General features: G+C 44.4%; 1 protein-coding gene across 2 annotated transcripts in view; it reads right to left on the bottom strand.

The window, feature by feature from the left end:
• The window catches only part of TMEM260 (transmembrane protein 260), a 59511-nt gene that overhangs the window by 15767 nt on the left and 27179 nt on the right, over positions 1-16565 (bottom strand). Inside the window, exons 1-7 of one of the 2 annotated variants that reach the window (XM_058666489.1) lie at positions 16077-16095; positions 13849-14026; positions 11177-11290; positions 7137-7316; positions 6294-6334; positions 3452-3535; positions 1177-1291 (exon numbers count right to left, since the gene is read on the bottom strand). In XM_058666489.1, the coding sequence (XP_058522472.1) occupies positions 1177-1291; positions 3452-3535; positions 6294-6334; positions 7137-7316; positions 11177-11290; positions 13849-14026; positions 16077-16078 (714 nt within the window). In that variant the 5' untranslated portion in view covers positions 16079-16095. Of the gene's footprint in view, positions 1-1176; positions 1292-3451; positions 3536-6293; positions 6335-7136; positions 7317-11176; positions 11291-13848; positions 14027-16076; positions 16096-16565 lie in introns of those variants that run through there. The other variant, XM_058666488.1, reaches the window with a different exon arrangement.

The following is a 16565-nucleotide window of genomic DNA, read 5'->3' as shown; positions in this document are numbered from 1 at the left end:
CGATGCAAGGTACAGGAGGCAGATATGCCTTCCTCAACTCCTGCGGGTGCCTTCCGTGGACTGACTGCCCCCTGGAACACGGACCCTTCTGGGATGCAGTGTAAGGAAGTCCCCTGGCCCACGTACAAAGCACTTTCTCTAGTGGCAGCACTGTAAACAATAAGGCTAATGCTCTCACCCAGCATAATGCTTTATCTTGTTTCTCAAGAGGTCCGGAATCCAGGCGCTCATCATCAAATGGGGTATTCTTTGCACCCCATCCACTTCCCGCCCCACACTGAGTTCAGCTGGCAAAAAGAGCTGCCCACATTTGGTTCACTTCTTTGAGAGGGAGAGAGGTGACTCCTGCTGACTCCTCCAAGGCCTGTAACGGAACTCCGCCTGGCTTTCCCACTGGGTGGAGGGACTCAGCTACTTGAGCCACTGTCTGCCGCCTCAATGCCAACAACAATATAGCTATTCAAAAAAAATCTAGGAAAAATACACTTGTACCAATATCCGCAGACGTACACATGTGCACACATACACACAACTTCTAACCTGTTTATCTTAGAATTCTTTTTTTTATTTCACTATGTTTAACAATGTAGTTTTTGTTTCCTAAAGAGGCTTCAGCCTTGATGGTTCAATAATTTTAACTTTTTAAAAATTTACTCATTCATTGATTTAATTTGAGAGAGGCAGGAGGGAGGGGTAGGAGGAGAGGGGAGAAGGAGTGGAGGTGGGGAGGAAGAGGAAGAGGAAGAAGAGGGGAAGAAGTGGGGGGGCAAGGAGGAAAAGGAGGAGGGGAGAGGTCACGGCCCAGATGCTTACAGGAGCCAGAGTTGGGCCAGGTCAAAGTCAGGAGCCAAGAACTCAGTCCAGGCCTCCTGCATGGGCGCAGGGACCGGGTGGCTGAGCCGCCACCGCAGGGGCGCAGGGACCGGGTGGCTGAGCCGCCACCAACTGGCTCCCAGGACGATGGGATGGACCACAGAGCCAGGACTTCCGGCCCCCACACTCTAACACAGGCTGCAGCAGCTTAACTGCATCTGCCTCAGACATTTAGTTTCTGATTTATAAGCATGTGTACAAAATATTCAATATTTCTGGAACAATTTGCTTTTCTAATGAAAGCCAAATGTATACAATCTTTACAAACCTTTTGGTCAAAGGATAAAGTTAAGCCAAACTTACCACACCCATGAAAAGCGGTTTTGAAATATCTAAATTTGCCCTCCAAGCAAAGAACAATGAATAAATGCAGAACATTCCAGTAAAAAGCCATACTAATGATTGATTCTGTTTGTCCCTACAAAAAACAAAAATATATTCAAAATCATGTATCTGTATGAATAGCAGTAATAATAATGCATTGCCTTAAACTATTAAGGAATAATAGTCAAATCCTAAAACATCCCGTTTCCAACTAACAACAAAGAAGGATTTGAAGTTGAAAAATTGAAACTGAAACAGATCCCTGATGAACCTGAATTATATGTTGTGAACAGCTTGGAACTATGCAGCAAGAAGATACAAAGTTAACATTCACAGCAGACCAAGTAGAAACTGCCAATTTTGTTACATTTAACAAGTAATCAAAACAATATTTCCGTGCTCAAAATGTTCTAAAATGACAAAGCTCAATGTTAGGTAGGAATGTAGAAACGAAAATGCACATCAGTGTAATCTTTTGAAAAAAAGTTAATTTGATAGTATCTCTCCACAGTGTCCACAGTCATTGATGCGGTTATTTGACAGGCATAAATCTCCAAGCAATAACCAGAAATGTACATAAAAATTAATCCACAAACGTGCTGTTATTATAGCAGTGGAAACAATGCAGGCAACGTCAAGAACCTGAAACTGAAGAACATTTTAAATTGGCTCTACTCTGCTCCTAGGATGGGATCTTATACAGATATTTAAATTATTTTAAACAATTTTTAGGATATGGGAAATGTTAAGCAAACAAAACTATAGGGATTTGTGCACATACACATTTACTTACAAATATGAGAACATTTCAGTAAGTTGATGCAAAAAAAAAAAAGGTATTAAAATACAGGTTGAGGGCATGGGCATTTAGCCTGGTGGTTTGGCTGTGGGCTGGGGTGGCCATGTACCTGGGTCCATTGTCGGCCTTAGTGTCCCACCCCACTTTCCTGTCATGCTGATCCCAGGGGGAGCAGTGAGGCCCCAGGTCCCTGGATGCCTGCCACCTCCCCCGAGCCCTGGCCGAAGCTCCTGCCTCCGGCCTTGCCTCTTCCTGCCATCGCTGCGGGTATCCGAGGAACCAACAAGCAATGAGTTCCTGCTCTCCGTCTCTGTCACATATTATATCCTGTTCTCTTTCTCTACATCTTACATGAATAAAACTTAAAAAACAGGTAAGTTTATTTTGGGGCCCAAAACTTGGATATTGAGTCACACTTATCTCACAATACACATTTTCTCTTTGCAGATATCTTGTACATATCCTGGAAAGTAAATGACTGAAAAATTAATGCATGTTTGGAGGCCTGAGGCCTTTACTGTGGTACTGTGGTACTGTGGGTTAAGCGGCCACTCACGATGCTGACATCCATGTTGGAGTGACATTTCAAGCTTTGGCTCCTCCACTTCCAGGCCTGCTCCCTGCTAATATGCCTGGAAAAGCAGTGAGTCGAATGGCCCAGTGCTGGGACCCCAGCCACCGCGTGACAGACTCAGCCAGGGCTCCTGGCTCACAGTTTGGGCCTGGCCCAGCCCTGCCAGCTGTGGTCATTTTGGACTGTAAAACAGTAGATGGCAGAGCTGACTCCCTGTCTCTCTCCCTTTTACACTGTTGCTCTGCCTTCCAAATAAATAAGTCAATGTTTTTTTAAAAAAATTGATGGAAGCTAGTAGTGCAAATTTTTAAGCTTCCTTCTGTCATCAGAGGAATTCACATAGTAGTTTTTTTCTGCAAAGCAAGCAAAATAACTGCTTGTGGGCACAGTAAGCAATGATAAAACCACAAGTTAAACATAATAAATGAGTGGACTTTTTAAAAAAGATGTATTTATTTGGAAGAGAAGAATGACAGAGAGACAGGGTGAGACACAGGGAATCTCATCTGCTTGTTCACTCCCCACATGGCCGCCGTGACCAGGGGTAGTCCAGGCGGAGGGCAGGAGCCTGGAACTCCGTTCAGAACTGAAACACTTGGGACATAGTCTGCTGCCTTCCCAGAACTCAATAAACCAGTGCTCATATGGGATGCCGGCATCTCAGATGGTACCTTAACGCGATGCGCCACAACACTCAAGTTGCCTATTGACACCATAATGTATTATTTAAAAAAATACTGACTTTTTATAGGAAGGAAAAGGAAGTTAGCAAGAATTAAATATACATTTACCTTAATATAAGTGGTTAGGAATAAAAAATATGCTCTACTACAACAACATAGAAAACATTCATTGATGAACATGGGAATTATAATACTCACTTCCTTACAAGACTTATATTTGCCCAAACTGCAAGGGCTTGGATATTGAATGAGAGTTCAGTTTTCATATTTGTTACTTGAGAACTGTAAAACAAAAAACCAGCTTAGTGATAGCAGAAAACCTGTTTAATTCCAAATAAAATCTTTGTAAAATCTATTTGAGTATACACTGAACAATTTTAGGGTTTGGAGCCACATTCTAAAATACTGTCTGCTTTGAAACCCAGAAGCACAACAGGAGCTAAACTGTCGTAAGGTGTCTTCCAATGATCGAACACACATCATGTGGGACAGGATCAGGCCAGATAGCGTTTGTGAAGCCGGTACACTGGGTAACGTTACCTCCGATGGGCTTGGTAACAAGTTGTCTAAAATGGGTTTTAAATTTTCTTCTCTCGACAGGACAGACCCAATGTCCAGGGGTTTAGCAACCAAGAACAAGACTCAGTTTGAGTAATTTTTCTGGAGATCCGGGTATGAAGAAAATGGCTGCAACACCAGCGATTTCCTGCCGTTACTTTCTGGGTTATCTTCCTCCTGAGAAGGCTTCCTTGCTTTCTACATTATTTCGTTCGGAAAATATTTGCGCTGTCTCGGAGAAACACATTCTTTTTTCGCCTACAAGTAAGCCAGTTTCCCCATTAACTAACGCACACTTTGCAGGTGCTGTGTGGGTGCTGAGACACCGACTGCTCCAGGAACCGTCCCGTTTTATACTATCCTTCATCTCAGAGAACTGTCTCCTCCCTACCGGCTGTTTTACAGGAAAACATGGGATACCGTCATTACGGAAACCACACAATGTGTATTTGACTAATGGAGCCTCATCTACTGCCAAGCAGTACCCTTCCTCATTTTCAGACACACTTGAAAAATTGATTCCAGCATGAGGCCCATTTCTGACCATTCTTCAAAAGAAATGAAGTCCGTCTCAAAATTAATTCTTGGAGATCCGTTGCTTCAGTGTCAGCTCTAAATGGTGGTCACTGCCTAAGGTTAGATTCAACAATTTCCCTGCACAGGGTTTGGAATTGAGAGATATGCAGGGGGAAGAATTTAATTTGCTTGCCTGGGAAAGGGTAGATGATTAGGGTTCATAATTTTGAAGGATTTCTCTCTGAAGTTCATTGTGAGTGGCCTTTCTCCATAGCCCTGTCCACCTGAAACAGCTTCCCATGCAGAGGGCGCTAGGAAGAAGCCTTCTGTCCGCATGATGACTGGGTGCCCACACACTGTGGGGATGAGAGAGTATCACTTTATTCTGGGACAGAATGTAACTGCTGCTATTTTAGTGTAAAAAAAAAAAAGTTAAGTCTGCCCAATACCTGATTTCACTGTGTAACGAAGGAAGGCTAGGCGTAGGGTCTAGGATTACTGTGGAGGGGCCTTTGAAGTTCACACACGATGTGTCAAGGCCAAATATGCCAGTCATTCTGACAGCTGCAGCCAGCAGCCCAGGAAAGTGAGGAGAAAGGGGCGGCCACGAGGTGTCGCGGAGCGTGAGGAGTGAGTGAAGCTCAAAGGCGGTGCTAAAACTGGCTTCAACTCGGAAAGGAGACCAAGCTTCGTATCTCCTTTCCTCAACAAGAAAGAAGGCAATATAGATAATTCTAATTTCCTTATTTTTAGCTACTGCTATTTTCTGTATTTTGATAACAACTGTGTATCCTTTTTGCACTGGAAAAAAATTGTTCAAAGAGAAATGACAGAAACTAAGGGTCCCAACGTGACAGCCTAGTGGCTAAAGTCCTTGCCTTGCATGCGCCAGGATCCCATATGGGCGCTGGTTCACATCCCAGCAGCCCCACTTCCCATTCAGTTCCCTGCTTGTGGCCTGGGAAAATAGTTGAGGATGGCCCAAAGCCTAGGGATCCTGCACCTGTGTGGGAGACCCAGAAGAGGCTCCTGGTTCCTGGTTTCATTGCAGACTGACTTCTATCCATTGCAGCCATTTGGGGTGTGAACCAGTGGATGGAAAAGCTTTTTCTCTGTCTCTCTGTAAATCTTTCTAATAAAAATAAAGAAATCTTTAAGAAAAATAATACAAAAATTATTAAGAAAAGAATTTATATCTGCTTTATATATAATGTTAAAAGATTTTCTCGATAATTTGTTCAAGTAGCCTCAGGGGTACCAAGTAAGAAATTAGTTAAAAGTTTACATTACTGTTATAGAAACCCCTTTTCCTCCAAAATTTTATAATGCAAATATTTTAAGTAGTACGGGTATTTTTCAAGTTGCCTTAATCTGTGTAGGTTTCAAAGCAAATAAATATTAACTCACTTCTCCAAAGAACACTACTGGAAAATACAGATGAAAAATACTTGCTTACGCTGGGTCTAATAAAATTGGATGTTAAAAATATGTAAGTCAGAAACAGAGCTCATACAAACAGCCTTAAGGAAGTGATAAGAAATAAATATGCTGAAAGACTTGAGAGAATTAAAATACATTAAATGGAAATGACAAGAAAATAACTGTTCAACTGGTGTGGAATACAATGTTACAGAATGTCGCAAAAGGCAAGGTAATATAAAAGCCAGGGCAAAGAATAAATTATTTATATGCAACACAACACTGCCTAACTTTGCATCCAACTGGAAGGTGAAACACTTGATTCTCTAGACTCGATGTGGTCTCCTAACATCCTTATCCATGTTGTATTTACTGCTCACTTTGAGTCTTCTCTCAGTGAACACAGGGAGGGGATGCCTGACAACTGTTAAATGGCCAAGTACAAACGGCATGTCAGACACCTCCTCACAAGGAGACAGAGCAGAGCCGACACTCAGGGACTCCTGGAGAATTCACCGAAAAACAATTCCAAATACTTCGTACTCACAGTAGCATTTCAGACATACTGGATCCTACTTCAGATTTGGCCTAAACACAAGAAAGAACATTTTATCTGCGTAAGTATTAAATGCAAGCTTTGTGAGGCTACTGCGTTCTAATGATTTTGGTTTAAAAGACAGATGTTTTAAATGGACACTGCAGTATCTTTCTTCAAGGTCTTTACCTCAACACATCACTGAATTTTTAAAGAGGCAACAATGAAAACTAAACATGGAAATCTCTAGTTAACAATTTACAAAATAATAATTAGCTGAGGAAGGGCTGTGGCATAACAGGCTAATCCTCTCCCTGCTGTATCCCAGATAGATACTGCTGGTTTGTGTCCCAGATGTTCCACTTCTAATCTAGCTCCCTGCTAATGCTCCTGGGAAGGCAACAGAAGATGGTCCAAATACCTGGGCCCCTGCCATCCAGACGGGAGACCCAGATGGCATCCTGGCTCCTAGTTGCAGCCCGGACCAACCCTAGCTATGGTGGCTATTTGGGGAGAGAGAATGGATGGAAAATCTCTGACTCTCCCTTTTAAAAATTAATATACTTAGTCACAGCCCAAGAGTCCTGAGTGGGACGCAACACCAGAAGGCTGAAACACCCTGGTGATGGATCAGGCTCCTCTGCGTGCCTGTCAGCCCAGAAAGCAGGTCCAGGACACAACCCCGCAGTGTCAGCAAGACCAAATCTGATGACTTTATAACCGAGGCTGAAGGCCACACTCAAGGACAAGCTTGTCACAGACATAATAGAAATAAAAGATCTTGCTGCCACTACAGGCAGAGAACTGGGAGCTCTGACATTGATTTCCTTTGAAGGGCTTTAAACGCAAGTATACCAGGCTGAATGTCCCATATTCTTCCCTGAGAAAATGTGTCAGAAAGCCCAGCAGCGTTGTCTGGTCTCCCCAGGTCCACCGGGCTTGGCCGAGGTAGGATGAGACTGGCAGGTAGACGTAGGGCAGCAAACCAGCAGAGAAGCAGGCGCCAAGCTTCAGCACCACGCCCACGGACAGTTCCTGCAGTGGAGCACATGAGGTTGGCAGGACCATGTTAATTTTAGTTGATGCATCTTGGAACGTCATGGGAAACATCAAATATGTTTACACAGGGCTGATCTCTCCATTTATATTAAGTCACCACAGAATACAATGCTAAGCCTTCCGATTACTGTGAGTTACTAGGAATTTGCATCAGCTTTGCATGAACTCCTTTGCATGGAAAGTGGAATCTGAGGGAAGCAAATATTAGCTGAGACTCTCCAATGTCGTGTTTACTGCACCTTTCACGTTTCGAACTACTGCACAGCTGACATGACCCACTTGCCTGCTTGAGTTGGAGTATGTCACAAAGATGGCTGCACTATCAGTTCACTGCCTCACTGTTCCCGGGAGCGGGCCATAACTGCAAACCCTGTGACAACTACACATTCCCAACATCATTCTTTCCACAACCATTTGGACATTTCATGGACATGTCTGGTACAAACAAAGTGAGTTTTTCTATAACCTCCAGGCTCATCCAGATGCTTTCCCTCCTTCATTTACTAAAGCAAACTTGTGTAACAATGTTGTCCCATACGCCCTGCTTGAGGGAATACAATTCCATTATGTACACTTATTTTTATTTATTTATGCATTTACTTGAAGGATCAAGGGATCTCCCGTGCACCGGTCACTTCCCAAATGTCCGCCATAACTGGGGCCGGGCCAGGCCAACACCAGGAAGCAGAACAGAACTCAATGCAGGTGTCTCATCTGGAAGGTAAGTACAGGATGGACCCAAGAACTTGACGTGTGTTAGGAGGAAGCTGGATCAGAACAGAGCCAGGATTTGAACCCAGAAACTCCAACATGGAATACAGCTTATCACAAGTGCTGGCTTCGCCTCTGCGTCAGACCTGCGTATTTCTAAGACAAGAGGCAGTAACCGCTGTGAACTCTGGAACACGAGAAAGATTCAGACACCAGTGATTTAGTAACTGCAAAGAGGGGTCTCCCGCACACACTGTGCCTGGAAACTGTCAGCTTCCACTTTACAAAAAGGAGAAACTCCTATGAGGATTAATACAACAACCAAGGTTTACATTCACTAGAACACGCAGCTGATTGATATTAGCATTTTCAAATAAACATTCTTAATTGAAAATGAAGTGTTTTTATTCTAGTAGTGATTTCATTTGAGATTTCTACAGAAGTAATGAGATACATAAAATCTGAATGCATGAAAAGAGGGTAGAAATATCTAATCTCACAATGTGCCTTTGCTGCTCTGAAAGGGGCTTGAAGGAAAGTTAATCTATGTCGTTGCAGTTTCTGAGTGTTACAAACATGAATTTAGAAGGCAAGATGCAGCTGCTCTAGAAGTTTGCTTTAGTGTGAGAAACAACAGGAGGCCTCACAGGCGAGCTGTTGTTCAGGGTCCTGGCAGGGCTGGTGTTGCTCAGTTCTACTGACTCAAGGCGATCACCCGGGGTTTCATAAAACCACCCATGTCTGTCTCACCACACATCAATCCTACTGGCATTCTTTGAGAGAGCGAGAAGAGGCGTCTGTGTAAATATACTATTGACCTATGTAAGACATGCATACCTATCTCTCCATGCACATATGTGCACACACAGTTTTCAAGCTTCCCAGGCAGAACAAGCACTGTGGTTCAGAGGGCTAAGCCACTACTGGGGATGCCTGAGTGCAAGAACTCACTCCACTTCCAATCCGTCTTCCTGCTCATACACCCTGGGAGGCAGCAGAGGCTGGCCCGAGTCCTTGGTCCCCTGCACCCTTGTGGGAGGCCCAGATGGCATGCCCAGCTCTGGACGGTGGCCTGGCCTGTATCCGGCTGCTGGTGGCATTTGCAAAGTGAACCAGTGCTTGGAAGAGCTCTGCCTTTCTGTCTTTCAAATCAATAAATAATACTTTCTTTAAAAAAAAAAAGCTTCCCACATAATTTAAGTGATTGAAATGAATGACTTGGGACTTCTTGCTTTACCTCAAATCACCTATTAAATAATGGAAATGAAATGGACGCTTAAGAGTTTGGGTTTCCCAAATTTCTCCTATAATCATCAGTAGCTCATTTAGTACAGGTATGTGTATTTATGCTAAAACCTCACCTCACCCCTTAGTTCATCCTGAGCACTGCGTGTCTCCTACAAAGGCTATGGCTCTCCCTTTGGCTAACAAGCACCAAACACCTGCCTTCCGCAATCTTGGCAGAGAATGCTGCATGGTCTTCTCCTGACGGACGCCTGGGTGTGAAGGCTGACTGGGAGGGATGGACCTGTTGCTGAACCCACTCTGCCCTGTGCGTCCACCAGTTATAAGGAAAAAAAAAAAATACAACCTAATGGGGCTTCCTCATCTTGAATTTGACATAAAAGCCATCACTGAGTTTGCCTTCTTATGCTATGTAGTTATTTTCAGCTAAGTGCTTATATACCAGCAGTTCATATCGAGAACTTTCTGGAAGGATACCCTAAACAAAGTGCCATTCTAGACACTGCCCGCTCCTTCCAGCATGACTTATACGGCTTGACATCATAACAGCCAGTCCCAGGAAGAAGCTGCTCTTCCCCGTCAGCTGTCCTGTTTGTCTTTTATTTACTTTGAATCACAGTAGGAATTTTATAACCTCTATGCTATCCTTTTCATTTTTTTTGTTGCTTTTTGTTTTTGTTTTTGTTTTTTTATTACAAAGTCAGATGCACAGAGAGGAGGAGAGACAGAGGGGAAGATCTTCCGTCCGATGATTCACTCCCAAAGTGACCACAACGGCCGGTGCTGCACCGATCTGAAGCCAGGAGCCTGGAACTTCCTTCTGGGTCTCCCAAACAGGTGCAGGGTCCCAAGACTTTGGGCCGTCCTCGCTTGCTTTCCCAGGCCACCATCCAGCAGGGAGCTGGATGGGAAGTGGAGTTGCTGGGATTAGAACCGGCGCCCATATGGGATCCCGGGGCATTCAAGGTGAGGACTTTAGCCGCTAGGCCACGCCGCCGGGCCCATTCTTTTCATTTTTTTGCCAAGGAGCTGAGAAGCAAACGTGTGTCCGAGCATAGCCAATACAGTTCCCTAAGGATTTGGCATAATTATTTCTCTATTACTATGTAATAATTTTGTTTTCTGTTATAATTCTTGATGATAGCTCTGGGTAATTAACTAATAAAATGACAAGTGAATGTAACTGAGGTTTTTTTCCCCCAAATAATAAACATGGTAAGTGAAAGGATTTCACCCCGGCTTTGTCTGTGAACTCCTTCGCCTCTGGACGGACATGAGACAGACGAAGGGCTTTCATCCTTCCACGGACCCGTATGCAAATCACCCTCTCCCAGGGCCTCATCAGACAGTTTTCTGTACGACTTCCCATTGCTGCTTTAATTAATGTTTCCTCAGATGAAGAAACAACAGTAAGTCCTTTTTCCACTTTAGGGAAGTAGGTTGTGAGAAAACCAAATGAAACTTATCTGAGAAGTTGCGCTTGTTCTTGGCAGCGGGGATGTTGTGTTTGTCGAGGGCTTGGGTCTCCAGCCCTGGGAGCAACTCTGAGGTGCCAAGGAGGCATGGAGGAGCAGGGTGCCCCAGAATGCTTGTCAAACACAGAAGGAAATGGAACATTGCCGTGTTAAGTCCGTTAGCCTGTCTTGACTAAGGTGCTGGTCAGAATCATGGAGAAAGAGACCAGATGCCACCATAATCAATACCGCATGATTTCTCTATGGCCCATTTTTTTTAGCCACTGTTGTTAAGGCCTGAGATTATTAATGCTTTACATAAGCCTCAAGAGAAAAAGTTTATGCCTCAACCTTTCTGATGGTGTTCCCTTACATCAGATTGAAATAAAAGAACATAAATTAGTTGTACAACATGAAAGGACCTACCTTCTTTTTTAAAAGTCGAAAGAGAATCCAAGGTGCTATACATACAACATACAGTACTATTGTGTGCTGATTACACAAGCTGAGGCCACAGCAGAAAGCACCAATTTTGGCTATCTAGAAAATAAAGAAAAAAAAATATGTAAGTTAAAAATTCACCAAAATATGTAAGTTAAAAATTCACCAAAATTCAAAATGCTATTCTGTTCTATTAAAGGCAGGCACCTGCATCACAGGCCAGGCTAACGTCCACACTCCCTAGACACACGGCTGTTTCTCCTTCAACAGTTGCTAATATTTATCAGTGTCGCTTCTGTTCATACTTTTCATTATCGCTCAACAATTGTAGTTTGATTTTAACTGTGTGCCTTCAAAGTCACACTTTTGAAAGTTCCTGGCAGTAGCAGGTGTGTTGTGTCATTTTTCTTCCAGTAAAACCTGCCACTGAAGCTCAGCAAATCTGCTTTGCTTTTTCTCCCCAATTAAATAAACGAAGTATAACCCCTTTCCCCAAGAAGCCTGGTTCTCTCTCGGTGGTGTTTTTTGTCTATTTTTGAACAGATGGTAGCTTCATCGCCAGGCCCCAAGGTCAGGGCTCTCAGGTGACCTCTGTCCTTATACAGGTCACGGATCTTTTTTTTTTTTTAAAGATTCAATTTAATATTTTTCATTACAAAAGTCAGATATAACAGTAGAGGAGAGACAGAGGAAGATCTTCCATCCAATGTTTCACTCCCCAAGTGAGCTGCACATGGCCGAGTGCTTTACGCGCCGACCCAAACCCGGGAACCGGGAACCTCCTCCAGGTCTCCCACACGGGTGCAGGGTCCCAAGGCTTTGGGCCGTCCTCGACTACTTTCCCAGGCCACACAAGCAGGGAGCTGGATGGGAAGTGGAGCTGCCCGGGATTAGAACCAGCACCCATATGGGATCCCGGGGTGTTCAAGGTGAGAAACTTTAGCCGCTAGGCCACAGCGGCCTGGCCTGGTCGTCACAGACCTTTATAGGAATACTGCCCTCAGTCAATGTGGCCAGAGCTTCCAGCTCTTCCACATCTGATCACATTTGACACCGAGTTTGGACGCTGCAACTACCACCTCCCCTGGGGACCATGCCTCACCACCACCCGGCCTGCCCTCTGCATGTGATCCTGTTAAGTCAGCCAAGCCAGAGGCCTCCTGAGCCCTGAGGATTCCTCCCGGTGAACTTCTCATTCGCCAACCTCCACCCCAGTTCCTTGGCCAGCCATTCTTTATTGTACTTGGAATTGAGCCTGCTCTCCCTCCTCTACTACCTCAACTCCACAGAGCAGCGGGAGCCCCACGCCTGAACCTGAGTAAAGTATAATCTTATTGGTTTTTAACAAATGGCATTGGATATTCTTTTCTCTTTATATATATTAATATATATATAATTAATTACATTGCATTATGTGACACAGTTTTCATAGGCTCTGGGATTCCCCCAACCCTTCCCCGTACCCTCCCCCCAATGGTGGATTTCCTCCACCTTGTTCCTGTATTACATTTCAAGTTCAGTCAAGAAATGAGCCAGGGCCCGGCGGCGTGGCCATAGCGGCTAAAGTCCTCGCCTTGAAAAGCCCCGGGATCCCATATGTGCGCCGGTTCTTATCCCGGCAGCTCCACTTCCCATCCAGCTCCCTGCTTGTGGCCTGGGAAAGGCAGTCGAGGATAGGCCCAAAGCCTTGGGACCCTGCACCCTCTGTGGGAGACCTGGAAGAGGTTCCTGGTTCCCGGCATCGGATTGGCGCGTACGCAGCCCATTGCGGCTCACTTGGGGAGTGAAACATCGGATGGAAGAGATCTTCCTCTCTGTCTCTCCTCCTCTCTGTATATCCGGCTTTCCAATAATAATAAAATCTTAAAAAAAAACAAAAAAAAAAAAAAGAAATGAGCCAATCCCACAAGGTTAGATAACACATTGGGTATTCTTTTCTTGAACATAATCAGAAAAAAAAGTTATTTTAAATAATAAAAACCTCTAATAGCATCACAGATCTTTTGTGGAAAACCACAAACAAAACACAACGCTCTCTTTTCTGTACTCGTTGGCGACACAAGCCTACCCAAGATGATCTGGCATTCTCTAATGAAGGAGACCTTAAGTTCCTGCAGAACAAGACTCTTTGACATTTCCATTGGTTTGAAGACAGCTGAGTTGGAATTCACCGCAGGTCTTTTACATGCAATTCTCATCTCTCTCTCTTTTTTTTTTTTCAATGAGAACATAAAAAATCATCATTTAGCCTTCTTGCAATGAGGAATGGAGACAGTAATCCACAATGGTGTAATATTTGGGGCAGAGTCAATCTAGGATAGCACACACACACACACACACACACACACACAAATGGTAAGCAATGCATCCACCCCCAAGCCTATCTCTCCCATAGAATGCAGGGGGCGTCTCGTATAATGTCCTTATTCTCCACTCGGAGGAGGGAGAGGGGGCTCCGTTTCCTCTGGGCTTACTGTGGTCCCTCTTGGGCCGTCAGAGGCCTGACAGCCTCTCTCCTCTGCCAACACACCCAGACTGCCTTGTCAGTCATCAGCCGAGATAAACAGTATCTAAACCCAAAGTTGAGAAGAAATCCAGCGTCTGGCTGAAAATTAAAACAAAACAAAAATGATTTCACTTTGATCAAAATAAGTTACCTTTGATCTCTCCCTTGCAGAGGATGCCTCCTCAAAGTGTACGACGAGAGCCATCAGCAGCCCCACAAACAGATTGTTGAAGCTAAAAACCTCAGCTGCGATGGACCACTGCCATGTTAGACGAGAAAATGAAAACACCCCCGCAGCAAGGATTCCTCCAGCGCGTGAGCCAGAAAGCCTGCAAACACAGATAACATGAAATCTCCTTTCCCAACAAAAAGAACTGACTTTCCTCTCTTTTTTCTAAACTCTACCAGCAGAACTGGTGACAGTCGCCCAGCACTCTCCTCCACACATTTTCTGGTTAATACGTTATTTCATGTAATTACTTTCTTCCAGCAGATTTTAATTAGGAAGGCTGGGTGTGAGACAATCAGCAAACGAACAGGACAAACCCACAGATGGGATGGAGTTCACCTCTCTGATGTGACTCCTGAGGGTCAAGTTGATTCAGAAAGCCTGCCCAGATAGTAGTTAGAGATAACAAACCTGTGTTGTTTTCTTAGCTGGAGTCATGAAGAAAGAAGGACTAGGTGAGAATAAAATATGCTTGATAGCAAAAACGAATGAAACAGCAGAAACACTCATTCTCACTTCCGGAGGAGAATGGTTGGACCTAGTATCTTCTATCTTGATCTCTCAGCATGTGGCAGATAAGCTCAGTGTTTGTGGCACAGTGGGGAAGGCTGCTTCCTACAATGCCTGCAATCCCACATGGGTGCCAGCTTGTGTCTTGGCTGCTCCATTTCTAATCCAACTCCTTGCTACCAGCCTGGAAAAGGCAGTGGAATATGGTCTAGGCACGTGGTCCATGATACCCAGGTGGGAGACCTGGAAGAATCTTCTGGCTTTGGCCTGGCCAGGCCCCAGAGGACAACTGGGGAGGGAAGCAATGAATGAAAGTTTTTGCTCTTTTCTGCTCTGTCTCTCTCTCTCTCTCTCTCCTCTCTTTCAAATAAATAAATGAATCTTTCAAAATAACAAACAAAAAATGTAGCAATGACAGCCACAACATTTGGAGATTTTAACATTTTATGCAACTAGGTTCTTACTACATTTTAAGATTGATAATTTTTATCAGAAACGCAGATTTACAAAGAGATTTACAAAGAGAAAGCTCTTCCATCCACTGGTTCACCCCTCTAAGTGGCTGCAAAAGGCTAAGCTGAGCCAATCCAAAGCCAGGAATTAAGAGTTTCTTCCGGGCCCGGCGGCGTGGCCTAGCGGTTAAAGTACTCGCCTTGAAAGCCCTGGGATCCCATATGGGCGCCAGTTCTAATCCTGGCAGCTCCACTTCCCATCCAGCTCCCTGCTTGTGGCCTGGGAAAGCAGTCGAGGACGGCCCAAAGCTTTGAGACCCTGCACCTGTGTGGGAGACCCGGAAGAGGTTCCAGGTTCCCGGCTTTGGATCGGCGCAGCACTGGCCCGTTGCGGCTCACTTGGGGAGTGAATCATCGGACGGAAGATCTTCCTCTGTCTCTCCTCCTCTGTGTATATCTGGCTGTAATAAAATGAATAAATCTTTAAAAAAAAAAAAAAGAGTTTCTTCCAGGTCTCCCACGCAGGTGCAAGGTTCCAAGGTGCAGGGTCATCCTCTGCTGCTTTCCAAGGCCACAGGCAGGGAGCTGGATGGGAAGTGGAGCAGCTGGGACATGAACTGGCGCTCATGTGGGATACTGGCACTGGTAAAGTGAGCCATTGTACTGGGCCTGCTGGGTTCTTATTTTTTAATGTTCTTGTCTTTAGGCAAAGTTGAGGTTAGAAAAAATTAAAGCAAAGGGATAAGAATGTGAATTTTCAGTCACACTGAAAGACTCAAAGTGCTATATTTGGAAACAAATCTCTCACTCGTAAATGCCAACAGGAGCCATGAACTTGAAATCCATCAAGAATCTGAATTGCAGGCAGCGGTTTGATTTGAGACTGGTAACGCGGTTAAACACACTGGAACGATGTCCCATTTTACCACAGAGCTAAAACCATAAAGACTAAAGCCATCACTGAACATCTCTCTCTCACAGGGCTAGAAAATTCAGCAAACATCATTATTTCAAGTCATAATGACACGATATGGTCCCAAGTCATTAGTTTCGAACTGTACTGTTTTCTATAAAAATTGTGGAGACACCCTATGAATTTTACATGATAAAACTTGTTTTTTTCTTTGTGTTTCTGTTTACACTGGATTTCTATTTCTTTTCCCATTAAAAAAATCAGCAATTTCTTACATCTTTCAGGGTTCTTCGTTCTCAGGTGATCCTGACTCAACTCCCTTAGGGTTTTTCTTCTTTCCAAATTATGTTCATACCTGACCACTGCTTTCAGTTTCTATTTTCATGGCCTTAGACCCAATCATGTTGTTAAGGAAGATTTATTTATCTGACAGGCAGAGCAACAGAGGGAAGTGGGAGCTCTGAGGGAGAGAGAGTGATACACCAATCTTCTATTTGCTGATTCACTTTTTAAAGCGTCATCATACCAGGGCTGGCTGAGGTTCAAGTTAGGAGCCAGGAGCCTCATCAAGGTCTCCAATAAGAATGTCGGGGGCTGAAGGGTCCCCCTGCTTTCTGAGGTGTGTTAGCAGGGACCTGGATTGGAAGCAAGGCAGCTGAGGCTCCAACTGGTACTTCAATATGGGATGCTGTGCCACAATCATGTGACTAGTTCCCCAAAGTGTCCTCTGGTTTCCAGTCTCTTCCACACAGCAACATCATACC

This window comes from Ochotona princeps, chromosome 6, assembly GCF_030435755.1.
Source record: "Ochotona princeps isolate mOchPri1 chromosome 6, mOchPri1.hap1, whole genome shotgun sequence".
Taxonomy (NCBI): Eukaryota; Metazoa; Chordata; class Mammalia; order Lagomorpha; family Ochotonidae; genus Ochotona; species Ochotona princeps.
This window is presented reverse-complemented; position numbering and strand designations above follow the sequence as displayed.